The following is a 23,178-nucleotide window of genomic DNA, read 5'->3' as shown; positions in this document are numbered from 1 at the left end:
CTTTGCAAGGCATGCAGCTTTCGGTATGGAGTGGAAGCTCTTTTAAAACTCTGCACACTCTCCGTCCATCTTTTTTCATTGGCGTGTCTTTGTTATTCCTAAATGCTGCCTTCCAATTTGTTTTAGTCTTGTTAGTCCCTTCTTAAGACGGCCTTGTCGTCATTTGTATCCTTCCATGGCTACTGGTCCCTTTACTTCAAGCACGTGCCTTCTCGCTCCCCTGCCCCTCCCCGCACTCTGTTGTTTGTACCTCCTTGCCCTCCCGCAGGTCTGTTTGCAATGCAGGAGGTCTTGCGTAAATGCGAGTCCTATTGCATTGCAAAGGCTTGTTTTCCTTCCCCTCCGTGCACCTCACTCCTCTTGTTATTCCTCTTACTTACCTCCCCTCCCTCATTTTCATTCACCTCACAACCCCCTCCTCAATCGCATTTCTCACCTTTCCCTGGTCATGCCTCACTGTCTGGGGCGCAGTGTGTGCTCCCCGGATGCAACCTCCAGTCCATCAGTACAACCCGCGTCCCCCTTACAAATTACAATATCTGTCCCTCTCCCAGCGTTTGGTACTGCATGCGTTCCCTCAAGCACGTGCAGAACGCTCCAGAATCCCGGTTACGTGCGCAAGTAGCTTATCCAGCCCAGAGGGTTGCTTTGCATCTTGGGACTTGTAGTCCCATTTATTCCAACATGCACAGGGAAAAAACACTAACGGATCAGGTGCTTACTGGCACCCACAGAACGGGTAAATCAGAGCACTCGCTAAGGATGTGCTCGCTCGTGCCCATAGATAGCTTCTATGCAGGGTGTGCTCTCCTCTTACGCCCCCAACCCTAGACTGACTTACTCTTCTCTCTCGTCCCCTCTGGTAAGGCTATCTCCCTGCCCCCCTGTACTCCCTATGTGCGAGCTGGGCTCCCCTCGTGTTCTCAAGTAGTCTCTGTTGCACCTCTAACTCTGAGGTGCAGGTTGACATTCCCCTTTGCCCTTAGGTACAGGTTAAATCCCCCCCCCCCCTTTTTCCCCTCAGGTACCATCGTTGCTGCCCTCTTATCCTTGGGTTGAGACAGTGCTCCCTTCGTGCTCTCAGGTACAGTCTATGCTTCCCTCATGCTCACAGGTACAGACTATGCTTCCCTCATGCTCTCAGGTACAGACTTTGCTTCTCTCCTCCTGGTTCTGTTGTTTCTCTCTCTGCTCTGCCCAATCTGCCTGCACACCTTTAGAAGCTGCACCTACCCCTCTCGTCACCCCTCCCACCAGGACAGGCTCTATGTGTTGGGCTAATGAGACCAAGAGCCCTGCTGGCAGGATGTTTGTACTGGGGGTTGAGGATGTCCAGCCCTGGGTCGGCACATCTCCACTGCCCCTTGTTAACAGACTATTGTGTCTGTTTATCGCAAGCTTGCCCTGTCCCTCTGTAGCAGGGTCCACATTTCTAGCAGCCACTGCCCTCATTCTCAGACTGCATCCATCTTTAGCAGGCTGTGTCCCTCTTTAAGTTGGTCTTTAGTTTGGCCTCGTCCACATTGGCGGGTGCTTCGCCTCTAACAAGGGCCCTCGCTCACCTGACTGCCACCCTCTTTAACAGTATATGTCTCTTTTGGAGGCACTGTCCATCTCTCCAGAGCCCTCACATTGCTGCTGTCCGTGGACTAAGCGGTACAAAAGGGCGTGGTGATGGACGGAGCATCTGAACCAATCAAACACTCACACCCAGTCAACAGATCTGGGTTTAATCCATCACCGTTCTTTAGCCCACTCTGCCACCCCGGTTCAGACATGGCCATATGCAAATCAGTCTGACCCTGTGCTTCATGGGAACAGTCCAGCCCGACCTGCCAAGCCATGCCTTCCCTGGACCGGAAACAAGCTTCCGAGGACCGGTTTCTGGCATTTCAGCCGTCTTCAGCCAGGCTTGCTTGAATCCAGTGGCAAAGTGAGCAAGGGACTCACGTCTGAGCATACCCTGCCACACTTATGGCGGCCAAAAGCGGTACACAAGGGGGTGGTAATGGACGGAGCATCTGAACCAATCAAACACTCAAACTCAGTCAAAAGATCTGGGTTTAATCCATCACCGTCCTTTAGCCCACTCTGCCACCCCAGGTCAGACATGGCCATATGCAAATCAGTCTGACCCTGTGCCTCATGGGAACAGTCCAGACCGAACTACCAAGCCATGCCTTCCCTGGACCGGAAACAAGCTTCCGAGGACCGGTTTCTGGCATTACAGCCGTCTTCAGCCTGGCTTGCTTGAATCCAGTGGCAAAGTGAACAAGGGACTCACGTCTGAGCATACCCTGCCACACTTATGGCGGCCAAAAGCGGTCCAAAAGGGGGTGGTGATGGACGGAGCATCTGAATCAATCAAACACTCACACCCAGTCAAAAGATCTGGGTTTAATCCATCACCGTTCTTTAGCCCACTCTGCCACCCCAGTTCAGACATGGCTATATGCAAATCAGTCTGACCCGGTGCCTCATGGGAACAGTCCAGCCCGAACTGCCAAGCCATGTCTTCCCTGGACCGGAAACAAGCTTCCTAGGACCGGTTTCTGAGATTCCAGCCGTCTTCAGCCCGGCTTGCTTGACTCCAGTGGCAAAGTGAGCAAGGGACTCACGTCTGAGCATACCCTGCCAGGGCCTCTGGAATCATGCAGCAGGGGAGGACCAAATTATGCGGCATGAGTAACTACATTATGTGGTAAGAAAATTCAAATTATGAGGTGCAAGGCTGCACTTTTTGTGCTATTATTACTTCCTTGTGTTGTTTATTTTGCACGTTTACTCTGTCTGGGTAATGGTTTCACCTTAGTACCAGTCTAACACCTAAATACAGCAATGAGCAACAGAAGCTCGACCAGTCAACTTTTGCAAAAGGATTTCCACCTCGAGGCTAGCTACACATATTGCCCCGTTTTTATAGACCAAATTTGTGTTTTGTTAAAATATGCAGTTTATTCACCAGATTATGGATTATTTGGTAAATATGGCAAATCAATAATAATGCGATAACACAACAGCCCAATAAAATCACGTAATTCCAATTTGAGTAGCTCGAGTCTAAAGTAATTAATGAGCATTATTGGACTGATTTTCTTTTTTAATGAGATGAGGGGGGTGGGGGGCTAAAAAATCCCAGAGGACAAATGAAATCAGACACCGGATAAGCTACTCGTGTGGACCAGTGAAACTTGTTTATGCAGGGAGCTACTGCTAAATGTGCAAGTCAAGTAACGTCAATTGTACAAATTTCTACAGAAAAAAACACAGTACAGATTTCTTTGTTTTATTAAGGTGAGGAGCCCATATTTTTTACCAAGTATAATAATGTTGGCCGTTTACATCATGTATTATGTCATTTTAAACATATATTATTTGTTGGCGTTTTTGTGTTGTGGAAGGCAGCCCTCAACAGCACACCAAATCCTTTTACTCCAGAACACTTCATTCCACTCCACAACACAAAATACTATTCCACAAAATTACACTGCAAAACACACAATCCCACTACACTCAATAACATGTCATTACTATACACATAATTCCACAACACACCATGCCACATAATTCAGATACACAAATCCACTCTACACAATTCTACGCCACGGTTACACAACTAACTAATCAAATCCAACCCACATAATTGCACAACACACCACATATGAAATATGTACATACATACTCCTTAACACATAAGTAAAAAAAGAACATTGCCATTTACAAAGCCAATAGCTCCAACTCCAACAACTGCGAGACCTATTGCATTTCCAATGCTTGTTAATCATTGAGTGATTTACAAAAATAAGGCTGAGACAGTCAAATCACACCTATCACTATTAATAAAGTATGGATACTCAGCTGGTGCATCGATCTGGGAAACCAGCCTCCTAACTTCCCGTACAAGAACAAAGTTCCACACAGACAATTGTAAAAGGTGATCAGCACCCACCATGCATTCAATTAATTATATAACCCTCACAGAGAAGCAAAATTATTATGTAGAGCACAGACTCCTTTTCCATTTTCCTTCAGAATTTCCTTTATCTATATATTCTTGCTTTTTTACTAAAAATGTACAGTAGCCAACGCGTTTCATCTCTTAACTTAGACTTCTTCAGGGCTTAGAGTCCAGTTGATAAGCAAACTAGCCAGGATATTGGAAGGTCACAGCAGAAATTTCTCCCTCTCACCTTATTGAAACATCAAATGTATCGTTTGTCATCTGTACATGGCCTCAATTAGATCATGATGGTTTTTCTTTCTTTTTACTGTGAGGTTTATGTAATGAATTGAATGCATAGAGGGTGCTGATTGCTTTTGCAGTGGTTTTTAATCATATCTGAACAACTCCTAATAAAGGGAGACATTGGTGGTCCAAGGTATTTTTATTTTTTTTAAAAAGACCCTGTCTGATATTTATATTTAAAGAAGAGCTCCGTGGAATATAGTTAGACCCTTCTGGTCTTTAGGGACCAGGAGAAAACCTGATGATGAACCATACCACTACAGGAGTAGGTGGGGGTCTAACAAACAAACAAAAAATATTTGTTGTGAATAGGGTAATACTCAGAAAATCTGACTGTGCTAGGAGTAGAAGTTGGGTTTGGGATACTCATTAGTGTGTGATGATCCCACAATTTGGTCACATGGGGAAGACGTGGCTGGAGTCCAGGATTCCATATTGTGTAGTTCAGAGACTGTGGGGTTACATTCTTCCATCTAGCGTATAACGCCATGGGTCAGAGTTGTGCTCAGTTATTCAATTAGTGTTAATATGTGGACTTCAATGCATACAGTTGTCACACACATATTTATATCATGATTATTAATCCTGATGAGGCATTCAAAAAAACTGACACTAAACGCACATACATACATACATGTATATATATATATATATATATATATATACATACATATGCATGTATATATGTATATATATATATATATATATATATATATATATATATTTATGATAGAGCGCAAACAGCACACTAAATTGTATGGGTGCATTATACTCATGGTTCAAACATACTCACATGTATTTTTATCGTTTCCAGTGTATTATGTTTATCAAATGCATTTATTCAACATCCTAAGCATTGAAATGTAATGTGTAGCCTTAAGCAGGATTTACATGCATTAGAGACACTATAATTTCTGTATGTATAATGTGCAGATGACATTATATTCATATAAATGTAACTGTGTGTCATTTAAGTTGTCTGTATTTTAGGCCCAACATCGTAGGTTGTTGTTGATATTCTTTTTGGTCCCTCAAAAATTAATTAAATGAATCCTTTTTGAGGGGCCAAACAGTATGTTCTCATCCCACTGCAGGTGCAAGAATTTAACCTTGTTAATCTTAGATTTAAGGAGATACCCGGAATGTCTTTGAAGATGACTGGAAGGCAAGAAAGGGAGGATACCTCTTGTGTCTGGCTGCTCTAAGCATCAAGGTCAAAGAACAGGAGCTATTGTGGAAAAATACAACCAGGGGCAAAATGCAAAGTTTTAGATGACATAGTGTAGGGAGAAGATTGTCTTTTTGTATGATGTGCAGGGACAGAAAATTAGACTTCTACATTTTCGGAGGAGAAGGAGCATCTTAAGAGCGAGCTCCGTAGCCTTGAGCTATCTGACCCATTGGACGGGAGTACTTCTTAGGAAGTCTACATGTGCTGACTCCTTTGGGAAATGATTTAGGGAAAATAGGCAGGATCCTCAATGAGAGTATGTGGGGAGAGATAACTTATACTTTCCTTCCTAATTAAAAATTATTTGGACTCAGCTTCAATTCGGTGTTGCATTTTGATTTTGGAGTTCATTACATTATGCCTTCCGTGCCGAATTAATTATATTGGTAGGTACTTCTATTCGCTGATTCTCAGATGTGTTAATAGCCAATTATTTTGGCCTTATAATAAAATCCATAAACTGGAATTTGGAGTCTGTGGTCTTTTAAACATGACTAAAGTGTAAGTATAATTTTGAAGTGATTACTCCCCTCAACCACTTTCAGTAGGCAAATAAAAGACCTTCTGTGCTGAATTTAGTAGAGTAGGCAAGGACTAAATACTAAATTTAGCGTAATCATATATATATATACACACAGACACGCACACATACATGAGTGATCACAAGATTCAGCCTAGCCATCAGAAACAGCAGCATGGCATCCCCTGTCTTCCCTCACTCTCCTACTGTTTCAAGTCAGTTTCAAACATGTACATCTGGGGAATGATGCTGCCCCCCAGGCTCCTCCCCAGACAACAATCTGGGGGTGAAATACCCTCCATCCCAAAGGTCCCCAGGCTGCATCTCACCCTGTATCTGTCCTTTTCCATCCACACAGAGCGCCCGCACACCTCTGCCCCGTGCTGCCCACCGGCACCAGCTGCTGCCACTCACTCCTGGCACTCTCTGCTCCAGGCAGTCCTCTTTCGCGTTCACCCCGGAAGTTTAACGGAGTCAGAAATGGGACCTCGTTTTCGGGCTATCACTTACGGTGACCTCGCCTGGATAGGAGTGGCCAATAACGGCTCAGCGTTCCCACTCTCCTGCTCACCGGAGGCTCCGCCGTGGTCCACGCGGTACTGGACTGGGTTCCTCGAGCATGTTTCAAGATGGCCGCCGCGATTGTCCCCGCCTACCACTGCGCATGCGTCACGTACTCTTTCTACGTTTGATTGGTGGTTACGAAGTGCTGCTGTCTCCTTACAACCAGGCACAGCGTTCATGCAAAAGAACTGCCTGGCTTTAAGATGTCCGCTAATGAGCACGTTCGTGCCCTGTGCTGCCTTTCCCTTCCGGAGTGACGTCACTTCCGCATGCTGCTGTCAAACAAGGCTCTACATGCCCAGACCACAACAAACCGAAGCCCCGCCCCCAGGAAGACCCCACCCTCTCAGCGAGGCTCCTGGAAGGTAGCAGCGGCCGCGCCCCTGCACCGGTTGGTCAGAGCGGTTGTCAGTCAGCGGGACTGACAGAGACTGGCAGCGGACGGCGGGGCGGTGGCAGACCCAGGAGCCGGGCTGCTCGGTAAGGGGCTGGGCGGGGCGGGTGGCAGGACTGGCACCCGTTTGAAAGTGCCACCTCTTCTTACCCAATAGCATTGACGGTAGTCAGGCAGCCTGTGCCCGGCCAGGGCGGCAGCCAGTGACAGGCGGCAGCTTTGAGAGTGCCCTTCAGGGCACTGCTGAGGCAGGTGCCAGGCAGAGTCCTGGCAGGCAGAGCCTTGGCACAGTCCTGGCAGCTGGTCCCCAGCTGTCCTGGATGTCTAACTCTCTGTATTGGAACCGTGAGGCCCATGCATCTAAAAGTGAAAGTGAAACTACAACTCCCAGAATGCAGTCTTCAGTTTACAGGTGCCCCCTGTGCTCTGAGCCACTAGGATAGATGGGGCAAGTTGGGATCACTTGTAAGAAGGAGAATGTGTAGCACTGGGCCTGGGACAGTGTGTGAATGCTCACTGCTCTGGCCACAGAGCTCTTAATTTGCCACATGTGAGGCGTTAATACTTTACCCAGTAAGGTACAAGTCTGAACATATACATTGGGATCTATACTGTTGCATGGGTCTGGCGTATCCAATGGCATTTTCTTCACATGTGGCGTTTGAAGGGTTGGGAATAACTAGACACAATATTGTTGAATCATCAGGCTGTGTGGATGAAGGCCTCAGTGACACTGGGTCCCTGCTGAAGGTCAGTGGCATCTCTGAGGCTCCACAAAACAGAAGGTCCAATATAAACAATGAATATACAGGTGTACATGATTACTTGTGTACATTTATTCTTCCTGAACGTTGTCAGCTTAACTAGAAATTCTTAATTCGATGATGCAGTGCTGGATAATGCTGATCTTGGTGACTTTTTTGGGAGTGCTATGACTCTCTCCCAGATTCCTAAGTGGTTTATTAAGACTATCAAGCTAGTTTCAGAGCATTTCCGGTTGTGACAAGGAACTTGATAAGGGTGCATACACCTTGTCCCCTTTACTTTTGAAAATTATGTTGAAACCACTCATTAAAGCTTTCAGAACTACAAAAACAGTTCCTAGACATCAAGATTGTCACCAACTCCTATAAACTTGCTGTTTCACAATAGTATTTGCTCGATGTGAGAGATTGCTTTATGTGAGGCTACACTTAGCGGTATTAAAGACTGCTCCCTTGTCATGGGTTAAAAATTCAACCAGAATTAAATACAGTGTATGCCAGAAAAGGTATATTGTACTGTAAACTATGATTGCCGCCACAGATGGTGGAGAGGTCTATTACACTATTTGGGTGTATCCTTCATGAGCAGTACATCTTATAATGCAGACATTAATCCAGCTAGAATACCGGAGACCATCTCTAAAATTAATCAAAAAAGGTCTTCTAAATAGCTTTTCTGGTGGAGCCATATAACATCAACCAAAATTAAATCCTTTCATTAATTACTTAATCACTAAGTCGTTACCGTGGTTACATACACATTTTTCTAAATCTGTTGATAAGTTCATTTATGAATTCGTCTGGGCAAAGAAAATGCTCTGATCACGTTTCCAAAACTAAGATTGAATATGGACCGAGGTAGATTGAGAATCACTAGATTTTCTTCTGAGCAAACTGCCATTTTGAAGCCCAAAGGGATCGTTTGGTTTATAAACACACATTATCCACCTTTATTGATCTTGTATCGAGATGAACATACTAAAGCCATCTACACACACATCAGCCTTGTATATGGACCCTGCAATAACAAACATCTGTTGAGAATATTTTTGTATACACATCACAAGCTTATGGTGAACAATATTGTTAAAATTGTTTGTGAATGCTTTGTCAGTTCTGTGACGGAGTAACCACCTAACAAACTTTTTGAATGTCATTCCCCTAAGTGGGTGGAAACCAGTCTGTCTAGTTTCAGGGTTTATATTTTAGAATGCTTTTCAGTTATCCCTTTGTACAATTGCAGGATTGTTTAGGTCTCTTAATACTGAGATGGGCCGCAGGCTGGTGTTCTGCGGTGGGTGGGTCTGGAGATGGGTGGGAGGGCTGTGTTCTGTGGTGGGTGGATCTGGACTTGGGTGGGAGAGCTGTGTTCTGCGGTGGGTGGGTTTGGAGATGGGTGGGAGAGCTGTGTTCTGCCGTGGGTGGATCTGGACTTGGGTGGGAGGGCTGTGTTCTGCGGTGGTTGGGTCTGGAGAAGGGTGGGAGATCTGTGTTCTGCCGTGGGTGGATCTGGACTTGGGTGGGAGGGCTGTGTTCTGCGGTTGGTGGGTATGGAGATGGGTGGGAGAGCTGTATTCTGCGGTGGGTGGGTCTGGAGATGGGTGGGAGAGCTGTGTTCTGCGGTGGGTGGGTCTGGAGATGGGTGGGAGAGCTGTGTTCTGCGGTGGGTGGGTCTGGACTTGGGTGGGAGAGCTGTGTTCTGTGGTGGGTGGGTATGGAGAAGGATGGGAGGGCTGTGTTCTGCGGTTGGTGGGTATGGAGATGGGTGGGAGAGCTGTATTCTGCGGTGGGTGGGTCTGGAGATGGGTGGGAGAGCTGTGTTCTGCGGTGGGTGGGTCTGGACTTGGGTGGGAGAGCTGTGTTCTGTGGTGGGTGGGTATGGAGAAGGGTGGGAGGGCTGTGTTCTGCGGTTGGTGGGTATGGAGATGGGTGGGAGAGCTGTATTCTGCGGTGGGTGGGTCTGGAGATGGGTGGGAGAGCTGTGTTCTGCGGTGGGTGGGTCTGGAGATGGGTGGGAGAGCTGTGTTCTGTGGTGGGTGGGTATGGAGAAGGGTGGGAGGGCTGTGTTCTGCGGTGGGTGGGTCTGGAGATGGGTGGGAGAGCTGTGTTCTGTGGTGGGTGGGTCTGGAGAAGGGTGGGAGAGCTGTGTTCTGTGGTGGGTGGGTCTGGAGAAGGGTGGGAGAGCTGTGTTCTGCGGTGGGTGGGTCTGGAGATGGGTGGGAGGGCTGTGTTCTGCGGTGGGTGGGTCTGGAGATGGGTGGGAGGGCTGTGTTCTGTGGTGGGTGGATCTGGACTTGGGCGGGAGAGCTGTGTTCTGTGGTGGGTGGGTCTGGAGATGGGTGGGAGGGCTGTGTTCTGCGGTGGGTGGGTCTGGAGATGGGTGGGAGGGTTGTGTTCTGTGGTGGGTGGATCTGGACTTGGGCGGGAGAGCTGTGTTCTGTGGTGGGTGGGTCTGGAGATGGGTGGGAGAGCTGTGTTCTGTGGTGGGTGGGTCTGGAGATGGGTGGGGGCTGTGTTCTGCGGTGGGTAGGTCTGGAGATGGGTGGGAGAGCTGTGTTCTGTGGTGGGTGGATCTGGATATGGGTGGGAGGGCTGTGTTCTGCGGTGGGTGGGTCTGGAGATGGGTGGGAGGGCTGTGTTCTGCGGTGGGTGGGTCTGGAGATGGGTGGGAGGGCTGTGTTCTGTGGTGGGTGGATCTGGACTTGGGTGGGAGGGCTGTGTTCTGCGGTGGGTGGGTCTGGAGATGGGTGGGAGAGCTGTGTTCTGTGGTGGGTGGATCTGGACTTGGGCGGGAGAGCTGTGTTCTGTGGTGGGTGGGTCTGGAGATGGGTGGGAGGGCTGTGTTCTGCGGTGGGTGGGTCTGAAGATGGGTGGGAGGGTTGTGTTCTGTGGTGGGTGGATCTGGACGTGGGCGGGAGAGCTGTGTTCTGTGGTGGGTGGGTCTGGAGATGGGTGGGAGAGCTGTGTTCTGTGGTGGGTGAGTCTGGAGATGGGTGGGAGAGCTGTGTTCTGTGGTGGGTGGGTCTGGAGATGGGTGGGAGGGCTGTGTTCTGTGGTGGGTGGGTCTGGAGATGGGTGGGAGAGCTGTGTTCTGTGGTGGGTGGGTCTGGAGATGGGTGGGAGGGCTGTGTTCTGCGGTGAGTGGGTCTGGATATGGGTGGGAGTGCTGTGTCCCGCTGTGGGTGGGTCTGGAGATGGGTGGGAGAACTGTGTTCTGCGTTGGGTGGATCTGAACTTGGGTGGGAGGGCTGTGTTCTGTGGTGGGTGGGTCTGGAGATGGGTGGGAGGGCTGTGTTCTGTGGTGGGTGGGTCTGGAGATGGGTGGGAGGGCTGTGTTCTGCGTTGGGTGGATCTGAACTTGGGTGGGAGGGCTGTGTTCTGTGGTGGGTGGGTCTGGAGATGGGTGGGAGGGCTGTGTTCTGTGGTGGGTGGGTCTGGAGATGGGTGGGAGGGCTGTGTTCTGCGTTGGGTGGATCTGAACTTGGGTGGGAGGGCTGTGTTCTGCCGTGGGTGGGTCTGGAGATGGGTGGGAGAGCTGTATTATGCGGTGGGTGGGTCTGGAGATGGGTGGGAGAGCTGTGTTCTGTGGTGGGTGGGTATGGAGATGGGTGGGAGGGCTGTGTTCTGCGGTGGGTGGGTCTGGAGATGGGTGGGAGAGCTGTGTTCTGCGGTGGGTGGGTCTGGAGATGGGTGGGAGAGCTGTGTTCTGTGGTGGGTGGGTATGGAGATGGGTGGGAGAGCTGTGTTCTGTGGTGGGTGGGTCTGGAGATGGGTGGGAGAGCTGTGTTCTGCGGTGGGTGGGTCTGGAGATGGGTGGGAGAGCTGTGTTCTGCGGTGGGTGGGTTTGGAGATGGGTGGGAGAGCTGTGTTCTGCGGTGGGTGGGTCTGGAGGTAGATGGAGGGTTGTGTTCTGTGGTGGGTGGATCTGGACTTGGGCGGGAGAGCTGTGTTCTGTGGTGGGTGGGTCTGGAGATGGGTGGGAGAGCTGTGTTCTGCGGTGGGTGGGTCTGGAGATGGGTGGGAGAGCTGTGTTCTGTGGTGGGTGGGTCTGGAGATGGGTGGGAGAGCTGTGTTCTGCGGTGGGTGGGTCTGGAGATGGGTGGGAGAGCTGTGTTCTGTGGTGGGTGGGTATGGAGAAGGGTGGGAGGGCTGTGTTCTGTGGTGGGTGGGTCTGGAGATGGGTGGGAGAGCTGTGTTCTGTGGTGGGTGGGTCTGGAGATGAGTGGGAGAGCTGTGTTCTGCCGTGGGTGGATCTGGACTTGGGTGGGAGAGCTGTGTTCTGCCGTGGGTGGGTCTGGATATGGGTGGGAGAGCTGTGTTCTGTGGTGGGTGGGTTTGGAGATGGGTGGGAGAGCTGTGTTCTGCGGTGGGTGGGTCTGGAGATGGGTGGGAGAGCTGTGTTCTGCCGTGGGTGGATCTGGACTTGGGTGGGAGGGCTGTGTTCTGCGGTGGGTGGGTCTGGAGATGGGTGGGAGAGCTGTGTTCTGCCGTGGGTGGATCTGGACTTGGGTGGGAGAGCTGTGTTCTGCGGTGGGTGGGTCTGGATATGGGTGGGAGAGCTGTGTTCTGCCGTGGGTGGATCTGGACTTGGGTGGGAGGGCTGTGTTCTGCGGTGGGTGGGTCTGGAGATGGGTGGGAGAGCTGTATTATGCGGTGGGTAGGTCTGGAGATGGGTGGGACAGCTGTGTTCTGCGGTGGGTGCGTCTGGAGATGGGTGGGAGAGCTGTGTTCTGCGGTGGGTGGGTCTGGAGATGGGTGGCAGGGCTGTGTCCTGCTGTGGGTGGATCTGGACTTGGGTGGGAGAGCTGTGTCCTGCCGTGGGTGGGTCTGGAGAAGGGTGGGAGAGCTGTGTTCTGTGGTTGGTGGGTCTGGAGATGGGTGGGAGAGCTGTGTTCTGTGGTGGGTGGGTCTGGAGATGGGTGGGAGAGCTGTGTTCTGTGGTGGGTGGGTCTGGAGATGGGTGGGAGAGCTGTGTTCTGCCGTGGGTGGATCTGGACTTGGGTGGGAGAGCTGTGTCCTGCGGTGGGTGGTTCTGGAGGTAGATGGAGGGTTGTGTTCTGTGGTGGGTGGGTCTGGAGATGGGCGGGAGGGCTGTGTTCTGCCGTGGGTGGATCTGGACTTGGGTGGGAGAGCTGTGTCCTGCGGTGGGTGGGTCTGGAGGTAGATGGAGGGTTGTGTTCTGTGGTGGGTGGGTCTGGAGATGGGCGGGAGGGCTGTGTTCTGCCGTGGGTGGATCTGGACTTGGGTGGGTGAGTTGTGTTCAAAGGAGGGTGGATCTAGTGATAGATTGAAGGGCTGTGTTCTGCGGTGGGTGGGTCTGTAGATGGGTGGGAGAGCTGTGTTCTGTGGTGGGTGGGTCTGGAGATGGGTGGCAGGGCTGTGTCCTGCGGTGGGTGGGTCTGTAGATGGGTGGGAGAGCTGTGTCCTGCGGTGGGTGAGTCTAGTTGGGTGGGGGCTGCGGTGGGTGGGTCTGTCTAGAGCTGGATGGGAGGGTCAGTGGCGAGGTACACTGACCCCCATCCCTGCGCCTGCCCGAGGCCACCCGGTGGCCATCAGGAGGGCGGGCCCTTAGTCACGTAGGGCTGCCCCCGACCCCCAGCTAATGGTTGCCACCCCTCAGGGCAGGTTGCCCGGTGGAGGTGGGCGGAACTATGACGCACGTCCGGGGCTGGCAGGGAGAGGGTATATCTCCTCCTCTGGCCGTTGTGGTGGCCTCTTTGCCGCTCCGGACGTTGCGTCGAACACGTCGGGACACTCTTTCTCCTCACTCCGAGCACGCGTGGCCACTGCCTCGTGGGACACGCCGTTTGTCCGTCCCGCCATCTTCACTCGTGCTGAGTTTCAAGCCGTCTGAGGGAACTGCAAGTGGGGTGAGTGGCTGCCCCCCTCTCCCCGAAGCACCTTCCGGTAGGCCTGCCCAGCATTTGCTGGTTTATAATGCTTTCAGGGGAAGGGGCAGATTTAAGAGCTCCTCCGTACTTGGTCAGGCTCCCTGGTTTTGCGACGGAGAGGTAGAGATGTGAGAGGCTGGCGCCGATAATTTCAGCGTCCGCTTGGCGTGCGTACGGAGGGTGCAGGTTCGAACCCCTGTCTGCGAGTGTAGGAAAGCTTCAGTGCATTGGGGCATACTGCCGGGCGTTGGACCGCTCGTCTGTCTTGGCAGTTTTGCGTTATGAGTCGAATCCCCATTGCTAGATCTGTCCTCAGGATATGGCTTCACCCGGTCATCGTCGAGGTTGGACTGCCCGAGGGCAAGTTGGGGTGAGGGCCGCTCAGGCCATGTGTTTGGGCTGTGCTCACTCGGACATGTGGGTGTCTTGCCGTTGTTTCGTGCGGGTCCGGCGTGTATTGAGGCAACGAAGGCCAGGCTCCTGCCCTTGGGTGGCGGGGCTTCAGGACCGGGGGCTAGAGCGCAAGGTTCGCCCCCACCCTTCTTTCAGCCTGCGCTCTTGGGGTCAATAGCGCAGCTATAGGTCGGAAGGGACGAAAATCACCGCAGGGAGGCTGCACAGTGCCACGGTAGTTCATAATGGGGCCAGCGCTTCCCGCACTTAGCCGCTACCGCACTCCATGGGGACCCGTGCAGTGTGCCGGGGACCAAGACCGTCTCCGTGGGCAAGGCGGGGGGCCCCCGGAGTGTATGCCATCCTTTCCTTCTGGGTCATGGTGAGGGGCGGAGTGCATAATTATGCATGTCGTCCTTAAGTGGTCGCAATGTGGGCATAACAGGCGTGCAAATGTTTAAGTTGTGCTCAGGCCCGTAACAGGCGTGCAAATGTTCTAGGTTGTGCTCATGTTGTTACGATGCCTCATTGTCTCCCCCTCGTGGCTACCTTACTGATCCGGTGCTTTTGGGCAAAAGTAGATTCATCCACGCTTTATGCCGTTTATCGCATCGCCGCCAGTTGGGGGGAGTCAGCCTAGCATATGCACGAGGTTAGGATCGTTAGGCTACGTTGCCATGTTTGTTAGCACTGTTATGCTACGCTGCCATGTTTACCAAGGAGCTATAGCTCAAACGTAAGGCTCGTTCCTTTGGTGTGGACAGCCCTCACAGGCCAGGGTTCGAATCCTGCCAATGCTGTAGAATTTTCCCAAGGTAGGAAAATTATCAAAGTTTTAGTAAGAGGCACGAGGTGAGGACTGTTAGGCTAGGGGGTTAGTCAGCCTAACACGGGGATAAGGATTACTGTTTAGGCTGTGTTTCGAGTGGAATATGCAGGGAAATGTTTTATATCCTTTCCATGCTCAGTCTGCTATGCCGTAACATTAGGGAGAGAACGTGGCTTAACGGCTAGGGCGGTCGACCGCAGAGCTGAGGATAGGGTTCGAGTCTCGGTATGGGATTCAATTTCCCCGTGCCTTACAAATTTGAAAGTAGCCGTCGGTAACAGATCTGGTGCTCATTTACAGTGCTCTGATACCTTCAGGTCTAGTGCGTGCTATATAAAACTAGAAATGCAAATTATTATTTTCTTAACTTCCTTCGGTGTAATTAATGCAGGCAAATGTTAGTGGTGCCGATGCTCATTTGCTAGGCGGTAGTACTATCGCCATCGTGTGCTCATACTTGTTGGATGAGTCTGCCCAGCACGTGATAAGGCTCCGACTGTTAATGCTGTCCTGGGGCAGTATTTTGAAGGTTTTCACTGAGAGGCCCGAACAAAAGTTGGTCTGTTTCGGCACAGGGGGCCACAAAAAGCTGCGTGTGCCTCGCCTGCTCCGAGATCCGGTGATTAGTGTACTGCATGGCGGGCCTCCGGCTGTAAGTGGAGCCGAACTGGAGCGCTGCAACATGCTGTTGGGGGAGGGCGCCCTCGTGCGATGCCCCTCCCTCTTGTTCGGCCCCTACTTACCCCACCCGATCCACGAGCCTGTTCACGCACCACGTTCACAGCTGCTAAATACGGGCATCTGTGCGATCCTTTGCGGGTGCCAATTGGGCACAACCCCACGAGTATTGGTGTGGGTCATTCAGCAGCTAGCAGGCACAATGTCGCGCTGCTTGGTAACTCGGTTGAGCTTAATCCGTGAGCTTAATCCGCTGCGGTGGTGACCAATATCGTGACACTGACGTCGCTGATTCAGCAAGGACAGGGGTACCTTATTTGAGCTCCGACTGATCAGCGTTTCCAGGCTTGTTTCAGGCCTCTCCCTTGCGCGCTCCTTCCTGGAGTAATGTTATGCTTTGAGGGGAGGGGCGCGCCCAGGGGATTACGTGTGTTTTCTGGCCTGGTCGCTTGGGTGCCAGCTGTCTCAGCTGTGTCATCCAATGGGTGTCGCGGTATGCTTGTAAGAAAGACTTCCGTCATCTCACACACAGCAGCACTCCGCCATCTGTGCGGGGTGAGTGGTTTTGTTTTGTTCCGGCCCGGTAATGTCAGGGGAATGACCTCAGTAATATACTCAGTCCCATACATCGCACCGTCGTGCAGCCAGCCGTAGGAGCGCGGTCGGGCGGCGGGGAGGGGATCAGGGGCTCGCTTAATTATGGACGATCCCCTATATTTCTGGCACCCGTCGCGGCAAATTACTGAGGTGGGGGGCAGGCATGCGTGCGGTGTTGCGCCCGCCAATAGCCCTCCCTCGTGCCCGCTCCCCCCCCCTTTTTTCAAGGGTTTCGCAGTTCTGCTGGGGCGACACGCTTGGGGTTGGAGACCGATACAAAGTCTGTTTGAATTGAAGTGGACTGAGATGCAGTATACAGTGCTTTGGTATACTGAGGTATGCATCGTACAGTGCCCGCATAACATGCAGCGCTGTGTTTTACAGAGTGGCACGGTGCTGTGAATACTGAAATACACAGTGTACAGGTCTGGGCTCCACTGAGACACAGAGCGCTGTGCTATACTGAAATGCAGCGCCAGCCCTGAGCGGTACTGAGATGCACAGCAGCGAAGTGTTATATCGAAATGCACAGTGTAAAGCGTTGTGCTTTTAAGAAATGCACAGCGTCGTGTAATATAGAAAGGATGTTCTGAAATGCACAGCGTCGTGTAATATAGAAATGACTGTGTATATCGAAGGGCCCAGTGTTAAGCGATGTGCTCTACTGTAATGCACAGCGTCGTGTAAGATAGACATGTTGTTCTGAAATGCACAAGCGTCGTGTAAGATAGAAATGATGATCTGAAATGCACAGCGTCGTGTAAGATAGAAATGAGGATCTGAAATGCACAGCGTCGTGTAAGAGAGAAATGATGATCTGAAATGCACAGCGTAGTGTTAGATTGAAATGCACACTATATCTGTGTTATATCCAGATATAGTGTCCAGCGTGTGCTCTACTACAACACTCAGTGCGTTGTGATATCGAGAGGCACAGTGTTCGCGCTGTGCGGTACTGAGAAGCAGAGTACCGAGTGCGTGGTTATATCGAGATGCAGGGTCAGCGCTGTGCGGTACTGAGATGCACAGTGCTGCCATATCCTAGGCACAGTGGACAACATTGTGCTCTACTGAAACGCGCAACATTGTTATATTGAAATGCACAGTGTGCAGCGTTGTGCTCTACTGAGATGCTGTGTTATATTGAAATGTGCAAAAGCAACGCTGAGATGCGGTGCAGTATTAGATTGAGATACAGTGTGCAGCGCTGTGCTCTTCTGAGATGCACAGCGCTGTGTTTCGTTGAGAGGCACGGGGTGTTGCGCCGTGCTCCAATGTGACCCTCAGCGCGTGTATATCGAGATGCAGTGTGCAACGCTGTGCTCTAAGGTGAGGCGCTGTGCCCGTTCTATTGAAATACACGCTGCACAGTGCTGCGCGCTGTGCTCTAAGGAGAGGCGCAGTGCCTTTTCATGAAATCCACGGTGTGCAGCGCTGTGCGGTACGGAGACGCACAGTGCCCTTTCTTATATTGAAATGCACATTATTCAGCGCTGGGTTTTCCCAGATGCACTGGGATCCTTCCCAGCCTCGCCTCATCCATTTCTCGGGCCTCCTCCCGCCTCACACATTCTTTCATCGGCTCAGCCCTTTATCGAGGCTGTTCTTGACAATTTATGGCGGACCCCCCCCCTGACACTCACCTCTATTCGAGTTCAGCTGGGGTCTTCGTGAAATATTTGGGCCCCACAAAGTAGCCATTGTTGCATTCCTCACGCGTGGTTGCAAATTCCTCCTTTGGCCGGCCTTAATGTAAGACGAGTGTCTACGGCGCTAGCGTCCACCTCCAAGTTGGGGAACCGGGTTCGGTCCCTGCGGGGACGCTCAACATCCTGTGATTCTGGGCAGATCCCCCCCTTTACCTAACAAATATGAAGGTGTGAAACTCGTGCTTGCGTAAAGCTCTCTGATATCCGATGTCTTCGGGTCCAGTTCGCGTTAAAATTATTGTGGGATCCTACCTGGAGAACGAACCACACTTTTGTTATTTTGCCGACTTATAGCGCTTTGAGGCAGTATTGGCGCTACCTATCATTCTGCGGATTGGGATGAAGGCCCTGCACTCGTTACTCTGTAAGAAATATGCAGCATATGCTTACTGATCACAGAAGGTGTATATTCTCTATACACACGCCGGCGGTATCACAAATATCTGAAGGTAGCGCACTAAGGGGCGGATTTGCGGGTCCCTTGCGTCACTGTTCACATGTTAAAGTGATGCAGGGGTGACGCACGGGGCGTGCAAATGTGTCCCTATATACCGTGGGCCATTATTGCGCCTAAAGATGTCAGGGAACGGTACTATACCGTTTGTTTTAGGTGCATTTCGTCATTCGTCATTCGATTGCTTCTTAGTGTGGCTAGTAGTATTAGGATTGTCAGAGCGCCTCAGTATACACTAAATAGAAGGTGCTGAGATGATGCGTTATTGTGCATTGCACATTTAACAAAATATTCATAAAACAAACGATTACCGATTGAAAACAAAATTACTATCGTTAGGAAAGATTGGGGTATGAGTGAAGAGGTGCTACCAGGAATGAGTCTCCAGTGCACAGACCATCAACGGGGCACCCGAAGCAAGCCACGTGACCCCTAAAATGAATGCCATAGCGACATCTCCCAGCCCTACCTCCAGGTTGGAGAGGCCTGTAGTGTGATTTTCATTTCAAAGACACACAGATCATCAGCCAACTAACATGCATAACACCATTCTTATGGATGTGTGTGGTTCGGTGATCACGGGGTGCTGGAGGTCAGTGGTGCTAGAATAGCTCACTGTCGCCACCTGCTGGCTATCTGCCAGATGGTGATAGAGAAGAGATCCCATGGGTTATCTTTCTATGCGTCATATTAGAACAGTAGCAAAACCTAGGTCTAGCCCTGAGCTAAAAGGACATATATAACCTTGCGCATAACGATCCTGGGGCCTTACCAAGTGGTAGTCTGTCCTTCTTATGCGCATTCCCGGGACCTGCACTGTTTTACTTATCCTATGTAGAACAATAGTCAATTTGCTCTTCCTAATACTGCTGTCGTCTGTCAGTTCTCCCAAGGCTCTGGATGCGGGAAACCAGCCCATCCGCTGAGCCTTCAGCTCGGGTACACCAGCTGCTTCTCAGTAGTATGTAGGGTCTACAGCCTGCAGTTTTACTCAGTTCATGTACTAGCAGGGCAATTGCGCCACTGCCTGAGCCGGGACTGCCAAGCTTACCTATAGAGGTGGGCCCCCAGAAGACTCTCAATATAGAAGTGCCCAGGAAGTGAAATATCAGCCGTATGAAGGCACTGAATGTCTATCTGGTATTCCAGACCCCCTTTTCTTCGCTCTCCATATTAAGGCGTTGGCTTGCACATTGGGCTCCTAGCCGGAATTGGACCCACGGTTTCTCACTGGGTTAGCGGGGTTGGGCTCCCCGGGGCTGCGTTGAAACAGCCTTGTGTGAACTTAAGTATCCTTCAGATTCCCGTGTGCCCCCCCCAAGGTGAGGAGTTGGCCTATACTGGGAGCACCTTGGTTCAGCTTATTAATCCCTTAGGTCGGGGGTCGAAGTCAACGGTATAGACCAGATATTCATGAGGTAGCATGGTTGAGCTGCCCCCAAGTCGTAGGGGCATGGGATACCAGCTGTTTGCATTGGCAAGCCTGTATATAAAATGTAAGTCCTCCTAGGCTTGCGCACTGAATACCCCTCTGTACTTGCTGGGGTATAGTTGCATAAGCGTTCACGAAGCACAGTTCAGTGACTTTGGAGAACGGCGCCTCGGGGGTATATGCTCAGGCATGTACTGACGCAGGTAGGGATCTCAAGGGGGCACTTAGATCTGTCCCGGCAATCCCTTTGTGGTGGTCTTAAGTAATCCCACAGACAGCGATCTTAGTCAGATTTGGCTGGGGATGTCTTAGGGGTGGCGGACATAAGTTTTGAAGCTAGCCTGTACATCACTCTCAGACGTTGCAAAACAGATCAGACAGGCAAAGGGTCGGTTACCCGGTTGGCCCCCTTGGGTGACCCCTGCTATTACCCTGTAGAGACCCTCAAGTCCTTCCTCGCTCACGTCCTGCGGTCCCAGGTTACCTCTCAGCCATGCTGACCTGGGTCCCTTGACCAAATACCAAATGGATAAAAATATGCTTGCGTGCCTTGATTGAGCTGGTTTGCGGAGGCAAGGGAAAAGGTTCTCCAGCCATTCATCCCGTTGGGGGCTGCCACCTCTGCTCTCAAGGCTGGCATGCAGCCAGAGAGTGTTCAGAAAGGTAGCATGGCCTAAAGCTGTCCCCAGACTAAACCCGAGAGGGCGGGTGATGCCTGCTGTTATACCTTTTCAATCTTGTATTGGCACATGCAAGGTCATCGTCCTATTCATAAAAGGATATTATTATCCCTTCCATGCCTCTGTGCGCTTGTAGGATAGCAGCACAAGCGTTATTGTAGGCACACTGTCTCTATGTTGTGCGGAGAGTGGCGTTACAGCAGTAGTCATAACCTGGCTGGGTGTAGCCTGCTGTTGCTTGTCGTGAAGGGTGTTCAAGTGTCAGGGCTGGTGCTGGAACGCCGTTAATTTGACACGAAGCGCCTTCAACAGTAGGGGCCCCTTCTTCCCATTGTCATTCCTGGTAATATGACTCTCGAACCAGGGATGGTACACAAATTTTGTGAGGGATAAGACCCAGGGTATCGGCAGATTAGGGGCAGAAGGGCCTGCGTTTCGTCAGGCATGCTTCTTATGTCCCTGGTGAGGTGCTAAGTTGTGCCAAGCAATTATAAAGTTTAGGAAGGAAGCTCTGTGCCATGAAGAAAGTTACCCAACAGAGGGGTCGGGGCTTCTTCAGACATGAAATGATTCAGGACAAAGTAAAGGTTACTTCAAGGTGGATGGAGTCCTGACGCCGGTTGGCTTAGACTTATTCCTCCTCAATTTAAAAAAAGGCTCTGCTGAGCAAGGGTTGCAGGTAAAAGGAGTAGCGTTGGTGGGGGACCCGTGCGACGGCGGGGACCATCGCACAGGCTGTGGTGGAGTTACAGGGCAATCCGGAAACAGAGAGGTGCGAATCAGTACTTCAGCGGGCACATAGGGGTGCCAGAGCCTAACCTAGAACCTCATGTGAGGCTAGGAATCCGAGACGGCGCCCCAGTAGTCCTTCGGGCGGTTGTGGGCCTGTGCAACCGGGGGTTGCTTAGATACGCCCCGCAAGGGGCGTGAGTAGTTTATTACCATAATGATCAGCAGCGGGGTGGTTCGCCACTGTGCTGATTGGCTCATCAGGCGGGCAGGTGGCGAGAATGCGGCCTGCCCTTGGATTGCCCGTAAGATAACCCAACGTGATTACATAATGTTGTATGTAACAATAAACCTGCAGCAATTTTTCCCAATCTTAACACTTGTGTCTGTGTGTTATTTGCGGGATGTTGTTATGGGGGTGGGGGGTTCCTGTGGCCCTGAAGTGACTATGCGCCTGCCCGAGGCCACCCGGTGGCCATCAGGAGGGCGGGCCCTTAGTCACGTAGGGCTGCCCCCGACCCCCAGCTAATGGTTGCCACCCCTCAGGGCAGGTTGCCCGGTGGAGGTGGGCGGAACTATGACGCACGTCCGGGGCTGGCAGGGAGAGGGTATATCTCCTCCTCTGGCCGTTGTGGTGGCCTCTTTGCCGCTCCGGACGTTGCGTCGAACACGTCGGGACACTCTTTCCCTCCCTACCTCTAACCCTGAGTGTCAGCTATGGGGGGGCTCCTGAGGGAGTTTTAATGTGTTTTCCTTTTTCGTTGCAGGTGGAGTTACAGGGCAATCCGGAAACAGAGAGGTGCGAATCAGTACTTCAGCGGGCACATAGGGGTGCCAGAGCCTAACCTAGAACCTCATGTGAGGCTAGGAATCCGAGACGGCGCCCCAGTAGTCCTTCGGGCGGTTGTGGGCCTGTGCAACCGGGGGTTGCTTAGATACGCCCCGCAAGGGGCGTGAGTAGTTTATTACCATAATGATCAGCAGCGGGGTGGTTCGCCACTGTGCTGATTGGCTCATCAGGCGGGCAGGTGGCGAGAATGCGGCCTGCCCTTGGATTGCCCGTAAGATAACCCAACGTGATTACATAATGTTGTATGTAACAATAAACCTGCAGCAATTTTTCCCAATCTTAACACTTGTGTCTGTGTGTTATTTGCGGGATGTTGTTATGGGGGTGGGGGGTTCCTGTGGCCCTGAAGTGACTATGCCCCCGGACCTAATCAGGAGCTATCAGGTCAGGGTGCTGTGTTGAGGGGCCCCTGGAGTTAGGGGGCTCCAGAGAGGCTATGTTACCCCACGGGGAGGGTTGTGTTCTGCGGTGTGTGGGGGTGGGGGAGAGTTGGCACGTGCTAAGTCCCAACCATGGCCCTCCCCTCCTCCTGCCCCACACCCATCTCTTCCGCTGATGCCTTTGGTTTCGTTTTCATTTTGAAGCGTTCTTGACTTCCCCTCCCTTCCTGCCGGACTTTGTCCCCAAGGAGAAGCGGGAGATCACGAGACTTTACAGGGTGTTTATAGGGTGAGTCCTAAGAGGAGGTCATCAGCATTGGGGGCCCTGGACTGTGGCCTCAGTGTTCGTGCCGCAGAGAGGATGTGCCTGTAGTGTGTCTAAGTACTTACTTACTGTCTCTCTCTGTGCCTGTAGTGTGTACGGATCCCAGCTCTGTCTCAGTATTACTGTCTCTGTGTGCCTGTAGCGTGTACAGATCCCGGCTCCGTCTCAGTATTACTGCCTCTCTGTGCCTGTAGTGTGTACAGATCCCGGCTCTGTCTCAGTATTACTGTCTCTCTGTGCCTGTAGTGTGCACAGATCCCAGCTCTGTCTCAGTATTACTGTCTCTCTGTGCCTGTAGTGTGCACAGATCCCAGCTCTGTCTCAGTATTACTGCCTCTCTGTGCCTGTAGTGTGTACAGATCCCGGCTCTGTCTCAGTATTACTGTCTCTCTGTGCCTGTAGTGTGTACAGATCCCGGCTCTGTCTCAGTATTACTGTCTCTGTGTGCCTGTAGCGTGTACAGATCCCGGCTCCGTCTCAGTATTACTGCCTCTGTGCCTGTAGTGTGTACA

General features: G+C 51.5%; 2 protein-coding genes across 4 annotated transcripts in view; one reads left to right on the top strand and one right to left on the bottom strand.

The window, feature by feature from the left end:
• ANKZF1 (ankyrin repeat and zinc finger peptidyl tRNA hydrolase 1) overlaps positions 1-6,635 on the bottom strand; it is a 145,058-nt gene extending 138,423 nt beyond the window's left edge. Inside the window, exon 1 of the mRNA XM_078679153.1 lies at positions 6,327-6,635. Coding sequence (XP_078535279.1) covers positions 6,327-6,347 — 21 coding nt within the window. The 5' untranslated portion in view covers positions 6,348-6,635. The remainder of the gene's footprint in view (positions 1-6,326) is intronic.
• Positions 6,636-6,905: 270 nt separating this feature from the next.
• Positions 6,906-23,178, top strand: part of ATG9A (autophagy related 9A) — a 188,155-nt gene continuing 171,882 nt past the window's right edge. Inside the window, exon 1 of one of the 3 annotated variants that reach the window (XM_078679150.1) lies at positions 6,906-7,041. The gene's annotated coding sequence lies outside the window, so the exon portion shown is untranslated. Of the gene's footprint in view, positions 7,042-22,390; positions 22,631-23,178 lie in introns of those variants that run through there. The other 2 variants (XM_078679151.1, XM_078679149.1) reach the window with 2 other exon arrangements.

This window comes from Lissotriton helveticus, chromosome 3_1 (assembly GCF_964261635.1).
Source record: "Lissotriton helveticus chromosome 3_1, aLisHel1.1, whole genome shotgun sequence".
NCBI classification, from domain to species: domain Eukaryota; kingdom Metazoa; phylum Chordata; class Amphibia; order Caudata; family Salamandridae; genus Lissotriton; species Lissotriton helveticus.
This window is presented reverse-complemented; position numbering and strand designations above follow the sequence as displayed.